The sequence below is a fragment of the Pipra filicauda genome, unplaced genomic scaffold (genome assembly GCF_003945595.2).
Source record: "Pipra filicauda isolate LSUMZ 115617 unplaced genomic scaffold, ASM394559v2 scaffold41_size5083284_pilon, whole genome shotgun sequence".
Taxonomy (NCBI): domain Eukaryota; kingdom Metazoa; phylum Chordata; class Aves; order Passeriformes; family Pipridae; genus Pipra; species Pipra filicauda.
This window is the reverse complement of record NW_024104554.1, coordinates 2143652-2157225: the sequence shown is the minus strand read 5'-3', so window position 1 is coordinate 2157225 and position 13574 is coordinate 2143652. Positions and strand designations below refer to the sequence as shown.

The 13574-nt window shown below is 36.5% G+C and overlaps 1 protein-coding gene across 12 annotated transcripts in view; it reads left to right on the top strand.

The window, feature by feature from the left end:
* The window catches only part of DLGAP2 (DLG associated protein 2), a 449538-nt gene that overhangs the window by 380689 nt on the left and 55275 nt on the right, over nucleotides 1-13574 (top strand). For all 12 annotated transcript variants that reach the window (XM_027744792.2, XM_039385548.1, XM_039385558.1 and 9 more), the window contains one exon: nucleotides 3484-3695. In XM_027744792.2, the coding sequence (XP_027600593.1) occupies nucleotides 3484-3695 (212 nt within the window). The remainder of the gene's footprint in view (nucleotides 1-3483; nucleotides 3696-13574) is intronic.

Below are 13574 nucleotides of genomic sequence, written 5' to 3'. Positions count from 1 at the left end.
TTCATATGGTAATATGCAGGCTAACTCCTCCGTGAGTAGAAACCACATATATAAGGATTCATGTTAACATCTAGAACAGAAGGAAGGCCTTTTTAGGCATTATAAATATCAGCACTCATCACTGTACACAAGTCGATAATTAGAGTAATTATTCCAAATTAGCAACTGCAAACCCTACAGATGGGAATTTCAGGGGCTGGTAACTGTTGTAAGAAAGCATTTCTTCAAGCTGCAAAGCCTTTCCATATTTTGGAAGATGTATATTCAATGACCCTCATTACACGATGTTAAACATTTTTGTTAATTTTGCAAAATAAAAATCTTTCCTGCACTAGTATAATGCTTCTGCTTTTCTTTAAAACTATTTTTATTGGGTCTGAGATGGCCTGGATTTGGAAAGACTTTTCCAAGTACTTAACCTATCAGCTCAAGTAAATGAAGAACGAGGCTGAACTGGGACTCATGTTTTGCTTCTATTCTCAGTCCATGAGGAAAAACAATGTCAAGTGCCCTTCTGTTGGCTTTCGAATATGGCAAAAAGACTCCGACTGTTCTCCAAAACTCTGCATGAAACCTTCTAAGAGAAGACATTGTCAAACTTGTTCACTAGGTTCCAGAAGCATTTTCCCTGTGTTCATAATATTGTGCTCCTTTGAGTGGCTGAAGGGAAAAAAAACAACCAATCAAACAAACCACATATTTTAGTTGCAAACAATGTTTTTGCAACCATAAAGGTTTCTATGATAGCCAACAGGTCGATCTGATTAGAAAAGTTTTCTCGGTGCCTATGTGTGTACCATGAGTACATCACAAGCACAAATGGAGCAGGCCTTCTTCAGTTTTTAGCTTTGGTCTTTAGCTTTTATGTGAATTCATTTAACTTTTGAATACAGAAAGCAAAAGAAGTGTAATCAACAGAAACAGTAAGGCTTATAACTGTAAGATTTGTCCTTATCACAGTGAAGAAGCTTAACTTTTTAGATACTTTAATGTAAAAAATCAGTCATTCCTATCTTTTAAAGTAAGATTTCAACTTCAATCAATAAATACGCCTGTGTTTACTCATTTAAATCCAGTCCTTATCTAGTTATTTGAACATGGAATTTCAGACAAAATAAAGTTGAGGAAGTAATAATTTTCTGCATTTGAGTAAAAGGTTATTGATCCATGTATTTTTAAACTTCCTATTTAATTATCTTTGAGGTAAAATGAAGGGAAAAGTTTCAAGCCAAAATAATTATTCTATGAAAAAGTTTTGAGTTGTTTGAAAAAAAAATGAATAGTAAGACTGAACATGATAATTCAGCTTTAGTGCTGAAAATTGAACAGTATGTCTTGTAGTTGTCCTATGTTGATGACAATAAATGCTTTTTCAACTTTTGGATTTTGCTTTTAGTCATAAAGAATAATTAAAAGTGAGAGTATGTTTGTTTGATATCAACTAATAAGATAGCTCTCTAATTCAGACTTTTGCAGTTAGTTGTATTGCCAGTTGTAGATTTAAAAACGCTTAAGAAAATATATTTATTCTTTGTATTTTAGGAGACTCACTATGACTACTGCAACTACATGTAAAAACCTTTTAGGTCTCCTATAATCTCAAAAAACCTTCCTGCAATATTAATTTCATACATACTAGGTCCTAGAAAAGAAATGAAAATGATGTATGACATTTACAGTCTTCGAGTTCGGCAATATTTTTGATGTTCCCTTTCCAATCGCCATGCAAAGCTGAATAATGTGAAAAGTTTGTTTCCTTGCATGATCTAACCCATATTTCATTTAGATTCACTCTCTGTCCTGGTACATTGTATAAGAATATGACTCATAATGTTTTTCTCTGATATTTATCTCTCACTTTTTTCTGATCTGTGCAATCTATTTCATCTTTTCTTATCTGACTTCATTTTCTGTCCTTTTTTTTTTTCTGTCCTGAACTTGTTTCTTTAATTTAATATCTCTATTTTTACTTGTTCACTCCCTTTTAAAACTTCGTTTCCCCCTTAATCCCTTTTTGGGACTCAAAGCATCAGGTCTATTCACCTGGTATGTGTGGCTAATTCATTTATCTCAAAAGGGCAGTAAAGATGACAGGCAGATCATATTAGTTATTTAAATCCAATCTACAAGACTGCTGAAACCAATTGGAGCATTTGCTTCAGCTCTGCAGTGAACTCTGTCTAGAGACTCTAAAGTCTCAAATATGTTTGACTTAAACATCTTTATTAACATCCTGCTTTACAGAAACTCCTAAACATATATATTTAACTGGAATTTCAGATTTATAGTATAATAGTAAATAATGCCATTATACTGCTTAATATATATGAAGTCATGTTGATAAAGGATTTGATGCTGACAAGTGCATCAACCCTGGTCCACTGATGAACTTTGTCACATCCTTCTTTTTAACCGTGAGTCCTTATAATGTATTTTAGAGAATTGCTTATATCCTTTAAGTTAAGTAAATGCTCAAGTGTGTTTCTGGGTTAGAACCAAAGGGCTCAGCACCTTGGAAGATTAAACAAAAAAACAAAAAAAACAAACAAACAAAAAAAACCCAAAACAACAAAAACAAAAACAAAACAAAACAAACAAACAAACAAAAAAAACCCCTAAACCAAAAAAACAACCAAACAAAAAAAAGAAAGTGATACTGGCAAAGACAGGCTTGTTGAGTTTATCCATGAGTCTTAAAACAAGGCTTATTTCATTTTGGATTGGAAAATCCACTCTTGCTCAGTTCTATGGTGAACTGAGACATATCCATCCACGAGGTGTGGATTATCTGACTACCAATCTTACTATTTGGAAAAACCACCTCAAGTGCATAAAAGCAGCTGCAATTACATGTATTGATTAACTGGTTGCATTACTGGTACATTACAATCTCTATGAACTATTTTGCAATTTCTAAATAAGAAAAAAGACAAATTACCGCTTTTGTTTTTTCCCCACAGAAGTTTGCCCTAAGTCACAGTCCTATCCATTTATGACAAGATCAGAGTTTAGTTTAGCTTAAATATGACTTTCACCTTCCTGAAAGGCCTCCAAAGCCCCATATAAGGAGTATTGGTAATAAACTCTGAAGTGCTCAGCTTTCAATGAGTTTTAGATCTGAGACACCTGATCAACTTACTGTTATCAGCTGAGAATCCACGTGCAAACTTTTAAGAGTTTAAGCCAAGCTTCTTCCTGCATTTTAGAGCATGTCTGCAAACAGATATTGCAGCTCAGCTCACAATCCATGACTTGGTTGTTCCTTAGCTTCCAACTTTTATAAACTGAAAATTTCCAACTTTCAAGTCAGAATTAAATGGTCAAATCATCTAGGGACCTTAGAAATTTTTTTATAAGTGATCTGTTTCTGAATAATAAAAAATTTATTACTTGTCTCTTTAAAATGAAAAAATGAAGGAAGTACTTAAATATATTAAAAGAATAAATAAAGATTCCATCTATGTGTTTTATGATCTCTATTAGGTACCTCAGGATGAATGGGGAGGATACCCGGCTGGTGGGAAAGACGAAGAGATCCCCTGCAGAAGAATGAGGAGTGGGAGCTATATTAAGGCCATGGGAGATGAAGAAAGTGGAGACTCTGATACTAGCCCCAAGACATCACCAAAATTAACGGTTCGACCGGAGTCATTATTAAAATCCATTGGACAACGACCACTGGGAGATCATCCAAAGTAAGCTTTGCTATACCATGTTATACACCTTTCTGAAAGCTGTTATGACTTGGGTAATTTTCCTTTGGGTTTTACTGGCAGTGGTCAGCATCCCTAATAAAAAATGATCTGTACTTAAAAAGGTAACTTGCGTGGCTTCATTTTAAATTAGCTGCAGTTTCTTGTGATTACTGGATGAAAAACTGCCATCTTCCTCCATCCATGAAATAAAACTGTTATGTTTACTGAAGGAAATACATACACATTTTTGTCAAAAGTTCAAAATTCTGAACTTTTCTTCACTAGGATTGTTCTATAAGTCTTTCTTATTTCATTGCTTTCTCTGAAACAGAAAATACACTCTATTCTATACAAAATATAATAGTATTGTACCGTGTATTTGGCATCTTACACCTTCTTTATCAGTACAACGCTTTATGTATCAGCTATACTGTATCATACTGATTTAAACACATTGTAGAGGACTTTGGGTTGTTTTTCATGCGTACTACCTACAATATAGCCTATTAAATAGCTAAAGCAAATCTTAAAACTATAGGGAAATATATAGTTTTATATGTTTTCCAATAGATCTTTGTTTTTATGTCATTTTTATCCTTTCAATATATCATTTTATAAGTAAACTGTAAGTATATTTATGAGGAGAGTTTCAAAGTAGTAACCTGATTTAAAATCTGTAGCTTCTATTAATGTAACTAGGCATTTCTCATGATTTAGAAAATTGATCTTTTTGTCTAGGTCATAAACTGAAGAAATTAAGAGTGAAACCTTTAACCAAAGGGGTTTTGTTGTTCTGTAGGTAATACCATGTATAGTATACTATATAGTATACACCTTTTCATAAAATAAAATAAAACAAAACAAAACAAAAGCCTTAGGTAAAAATCCTTTGGGGTTAATTAAATTGAATTATTTATCTTGCAGTCTGCAAGAAAACCACCAACTTTTGCTATTACTGAAGAGAAGAGTTTACAACTTTATTTATCATATAGCTTGGTCAACATATCTGTAGGCTTAATTCAGGTACAAAACCAAAGGCACCTGTACCATGAGCTGCTGTAAGATTTCTGAGACATCATGAAACAAGATATACAGATCTCTGCTCTAGATTGGCAACTAAAATACCTTGTGACCTCTCAAAGGGGGCCAGAGACCTATGTTTAGGCCACCGAGACAAATTCTGAATGTGAATCTGCAAGATTCATTAGAATATTTTATCTGATGAGGAAACCTGGCCTGTAACAAAAGTACTACTGGTCTCAGTACAGAAACCTGACCATGGACCCTGAGAAGGTTTTGGAGTGGTCCCTGGCAAACATGTCCCCTGCATCTATTAGCACTGTCCCTGCCACTGCCTGGCTGTGTTCTGGGCATTGGTGTAGGGCAGGTATCATTCCCAGAGATAGTTTAGTTGCAGCCATCCCAGTTTTGAGGGGTATATCTTATCTGTTCTAGTACAACAAAAATCTTTTCCCAGAGACTGTTCTAACTTTCCAGATACATTCTATGCTGTTCTTTGTTTTCAGCTTTGTTTGGACCACCCACAAGGGAATCTGAGTAGCAGCACAAATTTTCCAGTGAGCAGGTCTTGGTTCCTGCCCTGGATCTCTAAGGCTTGCAAACAGGTCCAGACAGCAATTAAACACACGTATTCAAGCAAGAAATATATTTCAAGGAAAAAGTATTCCTGATCTGTTAAATCCTGAGGGCGGATGGTTATTCATGGGTCAATACCAAATGTTGCATCTTCTGTCAGTTTTCCATGTATTGCAAATACACCACTCAAAATATAATAGATTAAAAGAGGGGTGCAATGTTGATGCATGTACTGGGGTTGACAGCTGTGCCTGTTCATGACCCTGAAGGATTTCATGGCATAGTTACCATTAACCACAGCCGGAAAAGGAGGAAGCTTTTTGTAATACTATGAAATATTATTAGGGGCTCTGTTGAGAATTTGTCACTATCACTGCACCGGGAATAATTGAGCAGCCAGTCTGCTACTGACAGATATTTTTTAAGTCCTCAGTTTTTCCTTAAACAGAAGGACAGCACCTTGAACCTTCCAGCCTAACATACATGGGTTTTCCCAGTGAACTTCAAGCAGAAATGTGACAACTATTCTTGTTCTTGTATTTTTTTCTTGAAAAAATCTGCAAATTTCAGCAATCCTAAAGCAGACAGAAAATTTCTTGTCTCACAGAAATACAAAGTGCTGATCCTAAACCTGGGTTTTCACCACAACCCATTTCCTCCCATATATTTCTGTCTCCCTGTCTCTGTGGTTACCTTCTATGTCTGGCAGATTTCTATGAAGGATGTAGCAATGGATAATGGTTACAGAGCCTTCCTTGCTCCTCCAACATGGCTCAGTAATCCCCATTGCATGCTGAGTACCACTGATCACGCTACTGAGCCAGAAGCCAGGGCTTTGAACAGCATTCCTGCATGTATAGCAGGGCTGAATAGCATTTCTGGCATGTGTTATGAGAAATTACATAATTCAAGATGTCAGCTGCATTATCTGGCTTTTTAGCTTGTTTACCCAGATGGAGGGAGCTAGTGCACAGAAATAAAATGGGGTTTTAATTCTCTTAGTCCTTCACTTGGGTGGCAGAGTAGCTCAGAACTGGGATCAGCCAGACAGACCATCAGTAAACCTGAAATAAAAGCTGAATATTGATAGTTTTGGCAATATAAAAACATGCATTGGCTGCAAAACAAATGTAGATAGATTTCATATGAATAAACCTAGTTTTCTATCACTATCCTGAATAGGATAAGACAAAATTAGAACAGCCTTCACTTAACCTTCAACAGATGTTTGACATGTGTGCGACTTTCTCCTTTGAGTTTTATCAGGCATCTTTACAAGATTTTTTTTTTCCCATTTAGATTCTGTTTCTGCTTAGACAAAAGTAGTTGCTACTTTGTTGGTTTGTGTTGCTCGAAGATTCAGCAAATTGAACGTTAAACGTTTATAAACAATAAATGTGCATATTTTTATCTGAAAAACTAACATACAAATAGGTAAATGTAACTGATATAGTACAAGAATTAAAATTCTGAAATAATTTTTTTAAGTTGTTTTCGGAAAGGAGTATATTTTACTCTGAGTGAAAAAAAAGAAGTGCAGAGTCTGCCACTGCTGGTTTTATACAACTGACAGAAACAGGTCATACACCCAACTACTGCCATATGATCACCACCTCTGTCAAACTAGGCTAGCACAGCCAGCATGGTCGCCAGCCTGCTTCCAACCTAGGACACATGGCCCACCCCTGGATAGTGCCCATGCATGTTCCAGGGATTAACTCTGTGGGATGCAGCCACCCTCTCTGTAGGATGAGAAAGCTTAACCATACAGGTCAGTTGGCCAAAGGGTCAGGTAATGGACGTGGCTTATTTCTGAGTATAGCTATGGCATAAGGGGCTCAGTTTTTTCTGGATTTTTCAAAAATTAAATGTGCCTAAATATGTAGATTATTCACTGAAGATAAATGCATTTCAATTCTTTTTTTTATGAATGCTGTTTCAAAAAACTAAATAGTGTGTTGGACTACTTAGTCCTGTGACATCAAGCTGAAGACCAGTGTAATTTATTGGTATTATTATGAAATTGCATTTCAGTGAAATTAATGCAATAAGGCTTGGCGGTGGAGACAGGACACTACCTGAATCTGCTTCCTTTCTACTTTTTGCTTTCTTGAAACGGTGCCAGCAGTCCTATTTAATGTGGAAATTATCTTGGCTCCCACTAGTCCAGGGGAAATATTTTTGTTTGGTTTTTTTTTTATTTTTTTTTCTTTTATTTTGCACTATGATTAGGCATACAAAATCTTTCTGATGTTGTTTTGGTATACTATGAACAAATAGTATACGTAGTCTTCTAGAGGTGAAATGCTAGCCCCTTGTATTCAGTCTATTGTTTTCTGCTGTGCTGTGATGCTACTGAGGATGAAGTTAAACTGTGTTGGAAGGCAGTTTGCACAGGTAGCTTGTAGAAGGTAGGTCGTATGCTGCTAGGTGTTTTCATTTACAGTAAAGGTCGAAACAACCAAACAGATTATGGAACTGATAGCTGAAACAAAGGTAATGTCTGTCCTAAGTAAGTTTTGTGCAATCCTGGAAGAGAGACTGACCCACATGATTTGAGTATCCTTCTAATGTAGTAAATGTCTTTTTTTTCTGTATTTATGACAAAACCAAGCAAAGCTGAGATGGAAGCCTCAGAGACACTGGGATCCAGAAAACAAAGCTGAAAAGAAACCAAGAATTTGGGACTCTGCAATAGGAAAACAATTCTATGACTAAAGATAATATTCTGGTTATTTGATGCTTCTCATTTTCAGGAAAAGAGTACTTAATATACCGATTATGTAAATGAACAGGATAACACTATAGAAATAGCAAATTCCATTTTCAGTATCTCCTTTTTGAAGTGTTGCGAAGGACTCTGAAAACCGTCTAACCATTTAGTCAAAAGGGATAGCAATAGCATTTAGCCCAAAGTAAATACACTCTATTTGAAGATCATACTGGTATCACTCACACAAATGAATAGCCGTGCTGTGCTGCAGTTTTCCATTATGACTCACAGGAAACTAGATGCTGCAAACATGAAGATGAAATAGGTTAAGCTACAATAAAATAAATTCAGTGACAGCAATGCGTACTTCTGTTCTGCGAACCTCTAATGGCAGACTGTTCTGTGTCAGCTGGTAGTCCAGACACCTTAAACTGATGGGTGGGCAGACAGAAAGACATGCGAGCAGATAGGTAATACAAAAATGTAGTGTATTAATTAGGCAGGAAATCTGCTATAGCATAAATTATTTGGGGAACTACCACAGTACAGTACCATTGATACTTTGGTTTGTCTTGACTGTGTTCTCCACTTAACCCTCTGCCAGGTTTTGGCCCCTGTATGGAGTAATGTCTTAAAGTCTGAGTCACAGTAACAGAGAGAGCATCTGTGCCTCCCTCAGATGTTTAATGTCTTTGTGTTTTATGTTATTTCAGTCCATAGCTGAAGATCACAATGCATGTCCATATTTCAGTCACAGTCTAGTATCTTATTCACACTCTGGTATCTCAACACAAAACACTTTATTCAGTATTTTAAGTTAATAAGCCTAAGTAAGATGTGAAATGGTTGACATATCTTCTGGGCTTTTGGTAAACCAGATCAAAAGAATGACCTTTCACTGACTCCCCCTTTTCAGAGTGAGAGATTGCATCTTTCAGTGACCATGCTAACTTACACTTATGTGGACTGTTATCCGAGGCACGTCCACATCTTCTGTTCTGCAGACTCTGTTATGGCAACAAAAACGCTGCCAAAGCACACAGCAAGGGAATTAGACTGTAACAGGAAGATCTGACAGCACTTAGCTGCCAGACCCCTTGGTTCAGCAGGAATCATGGAACAGCACAGACTCCTCTAAGACGTGGAAAATCTCCGTTAAAAAAAAAAAAATCTTTCCATTTGCAACCGTTTGTGCTAACCATAACATCCTTACAATATGAGAAAGTGAAAGGTGAGCAAGAATGTTGGAAGCAGTGCATCAGACCAACCCTTTGTCTTTATCCATTTTGACCCATGACAGTGTAGACACCATTATTATTTGTTAAACAAATTTGTGGGTATTTCTCTTAGACACATACCACTTGGTAAGTGCAAACAGAGAAGGCTGTGGTTAAGTGTGCACAGGTGGAGGAGTGGGTGTGCTGCAAAAAAAGTCACAGACTGAGAGTTAAAGCACAGTTTCCTTGCTAGAAAAATTAATGCCCAATTTCAATATTAACCATTGCTGTGCACCAGTGATGCAAGCCTTTTTCTAATTTTTAAGGTAAACTTCATTTTAGCATTAACTCTTCTACATTTTAATTAGGAATGGTTTTGAAGCTATTCCTGAGAAATATTTTCAATAGAAGAGATGAGGAAAATCACTAGAAAAGAAACCTTCATCTTTTATATGCTTTTTATTTATCTTTAGGTTTTTTTTCCCCTCAATCTTCTGACTCTAAAAAGCCTCATTACACACTTCATTAGTAGCTTTCTGAGGCCCTATAGTGTAGTAGCATCTACTCAGAGTCTCTGAGGGGTGAAATTGGAGATTTACTGAGGAGAGTTTGAGGGCTAATTACAAAGTCTTATCAACTAATAGTGCAATCAGAGGGCCACTGGCACAGTGATAGTGTTCTCTGCTGCAGTCAATAAGATCTGGGTTAGATTAGTCCACAGGGTTAAGAGGGAATGCTGATGAAGGGCATCTCGTTACTAGGAAGCATCTTTTATGGGGTCAGAAGACATCCCCATGCTTTCTTCCTTTGCAGAATAATAGGAAATGGTCTTAAGCGGTGTTAGGCATCTTGTTCTCTGAGAAGTAGCGTAGTTTGAAACCCTGGGAGTCATTGAGCCCAGATCTCCTGCCTCACTGTAGTAAATACCAGCTTTACGTTGTAGAGATGAAGTGCATTACCCTGGATTAGGGATGGAAAGGGGATTCTAAGGCTCTAAACAAAATGCAGAGTCTTTTCAGGACTAAAGCAGTCTTCTCTCAGAAAGATGCAATTATGTGATGGATTGTGGTGAAAATGCAGTAAGATTCAGGCCAATCTCACAAGCACATCCAAAAGAAAATATGTTTCTGGTGCTCATTCATTTCTGCTTCCAACAGATATGTTAGCTTTACTTTTAATTTGAGAAGGATCAAAAGCTGATTTTCTCATTTTTTTAGTTTTTAATAAAAACTAAATGGAACTATAAAGCATGTGTACAGAAACACTTCTTCAGGCAAGGATTTTAAAATTAAGATGCTTTTGGTTAAAAAAGCAGAAATGTTATATATATTTTAACTTTTCCCAATTCTACTCAATTTTTTCTCCAGATATTGCGTAGTCTTATTAATATCTTTGACTTCAGCATAAGAAGGTCACTTATTTGCTTTAGACGTATTGGCTTTGATGGACTTACATGTGTGTTTAGATTAAGCTCATGCTCAGATGCTTTACTGAGTCCTGATAGTCTGTAATCTATATTTGTTCTGTCCAATTATGACTTTTTGCATGTGTACATGAATATGTCCTAAAAGCAAATAAGAAAAAAAAAGTGACATAACTCCCTGACGAAAATTATGAATATTTCAATTTCATAAATGGATTTAGGAACATACATCAAATATTTGAGTTCTGCATGGATCCTTAGATCCATTTGCTGAACTGCTGCAGGATGCTTTAAATGCCAAGTTTTTGCCATAGCATCTGCCCGAATTTTGTTGATGCTGACCAGTTTGTTGCTTACTCTCCAGGGCAAGCTCAAAATAGGATATTAAAACAAGACTTTTCATATTAGCTATAGATTAGCTATATGTGCAAATCTGTCACCTTTTACAAACAAGAGCTCTAAGTTTAGATTTCCCACGTTATACTTTTTTATTACATGACCATTTTGAGTGATTTGAAATACAGGCTTGGTTGAGCCCACATCCTCTCTATCTTTGCAAGAGTGATCAAACCACCAGACTGTTTAACTATTCTGATGATTTTGTCTCATTCTCTTCTGGTTCATGTTGTACCAAATCTCTAAACACTTACTGATGATAAGAGTTCTCTCCTACCAGTGATTAGTAGGCATTTCATAAGGATGGAAACAGCAGTCTCCACCTCTTCCCTAGCATATTCGTGTTATAAATCAAATGTTTTTTTAAAAGGTATGGGTCAATGATGAAATATATAAGCATGTTAACAATTTAATTTGGCCCATATTCTCATATCTATCAATGATCAAAGAGAAGCTTCAGACTGGCAAATATTAGGAATGAAATTCTTTGCTACAGAGAAATTCATGACATTTATGTGCACTTCCAGTTTTTCTAAGAACCCGACTGATTGTGCTATTTCAAAGGGAGAATCAGACTTAATGTCTACACTCTGAGTTCTCCAATGGGCTGTATGCAGGCACATCTGGGCCCCTTTGCAGAGCTCTATTGACTCCAGCAGGGCTCCACAGAGATACGCTGTGACTCGCAGCTGCTATACAATGGCATTGCTAGCTAAGCTTAATCATTAGATTCTGGCCGATGAGTTATTTCATGTATCTAAAAAGACATAGTTAAGATAGATCCAGATAGAGAAATGAATATCCATTGAAATGCAAATCTCTCAATAAAATAGGTTTTGATAACTGCCACTACCTTGATAATCCTAATGCACCTCCCTTTTAGGCACCTAAAATGAATTCTTTTACAAATTTTATCTTTTTGTTCCAGAAAGATACTTCTGAATTGCATATACTGATTTAAACGGAAGTGATTGTACTTTCTTTAATGTTCCCATTCAGTCTCAGATTTTTGGACAAATGCAGGCATGATCATGAAAATAAAAAGGTATGATTTTAGAATATGACGATTCAAAAAATTAATTTGATGGAAAATGGACTTTCTTTATATTGGATGCTCCATGAATAAACCTGATAGACCCACTCAGAGTCAGAAGGTGACCTTCTTGCTGAAACTTTTAGAGCCCTAGGAAGATTTTATTTCACTTTTGGTACCTCCTTGACCCAGGGTGCACTGGTGGCTGAACATTTGACAAGAGAAGAGGTGCTGTGGGGACTGATCACTACTTTGAATGTGAGTAGATCAAAGAATGACCTTGGCAAGTGTATGACATTTGCTGCCTTGATGGCATCAGGATCATATTTTTTTAAGCAAAGGTATTAAGTTTATGACAAATTATGATGTCAATCACTTACTAGAAAATATTACAGAGAGAAAAAAAAAAGCAGTGTGACAGAGATCCCTTTCTCAGGAGTTATATGCTCCATGCTTCCCCTAGATTTCTCTTGGCTGTCAAGTATTACTGCTCAGGAATTTGAATTTGTAGGAAAAAGTTAGTGGACTTCTCCCCTTGTACTCAGTACTGCCTCACTGCTGCCTCTTCCCTTATTCTTTATCTATTTTTTGTTGTTGAAATATGCAGCCTAACCTCACTGCCATTCACTCCATAGCTGGGTGACATGTTATGCCAACTATGCTATCAGACAAGCGGTCAGATATACTGTCCCAGGTGTCATGCTATATCTCACTTTATGTGGTTATAATACAGTATTGTGTCCTCCCTGAACACACTCAGGCAACCTGCTGAGTGCTGAAAGTGCTGTTGCAAGTTTAGCTGTCTTCACTGGGAGCCCTAAAGCTTCACTTTTAGGTCCTAAAGAGCTGCAAGGTCATTACATGCAACTACCTTTTCCCCAAAAACTTCTCTAGGCTTTGAGCCTTGCTTTCAACTAAGAATACTTCTCATTAAATTTAAGACTTCTTCCTAGCTGCCCTGAACTTCCTCCAAAGCCAATGGAAAATGGAAAGCAACCCTCGAGGGCAAAAAAGCTTTTAAAGAAGATCTCTCCCTAAAATCTTGTCTAGTTGGAAAAGCAAATGGGAAGAGAGCTGACATAGCAATGTAATTTTTCCTATTAGTCTCACTCTCTTCCTCCTTTTCCATAGTACCAAATTTTAGAGTCAACTCCTTGATGTTAATGGGTATATTTGTTTAGTGGTCCTGGAGATGACCTGTCAAACCATCTCATTTGCACATGCTTGCCTTGCCCTTCTTCAGTGATCAGCTGAGATATAAAATCCTCCATGCTGCTATAAAGCATAAAAGAAAATTATTTTCTTTTGTCAAAGCGAAAGAGCTTTGATGTTTTGGAAATGAAGGTCAAGAATTTTGTTCCTAAGCTTTTAGACAGAGTGGATGTCATTAAATAGTCAACATTTACCAAGATCAGATGTCGATTGCGTTTTCTAGCCTTGAGAGCAACTTTCCTATATAACTCTGGCATTTTAGTTCTGGGTCACATATATAGCAAGGTCA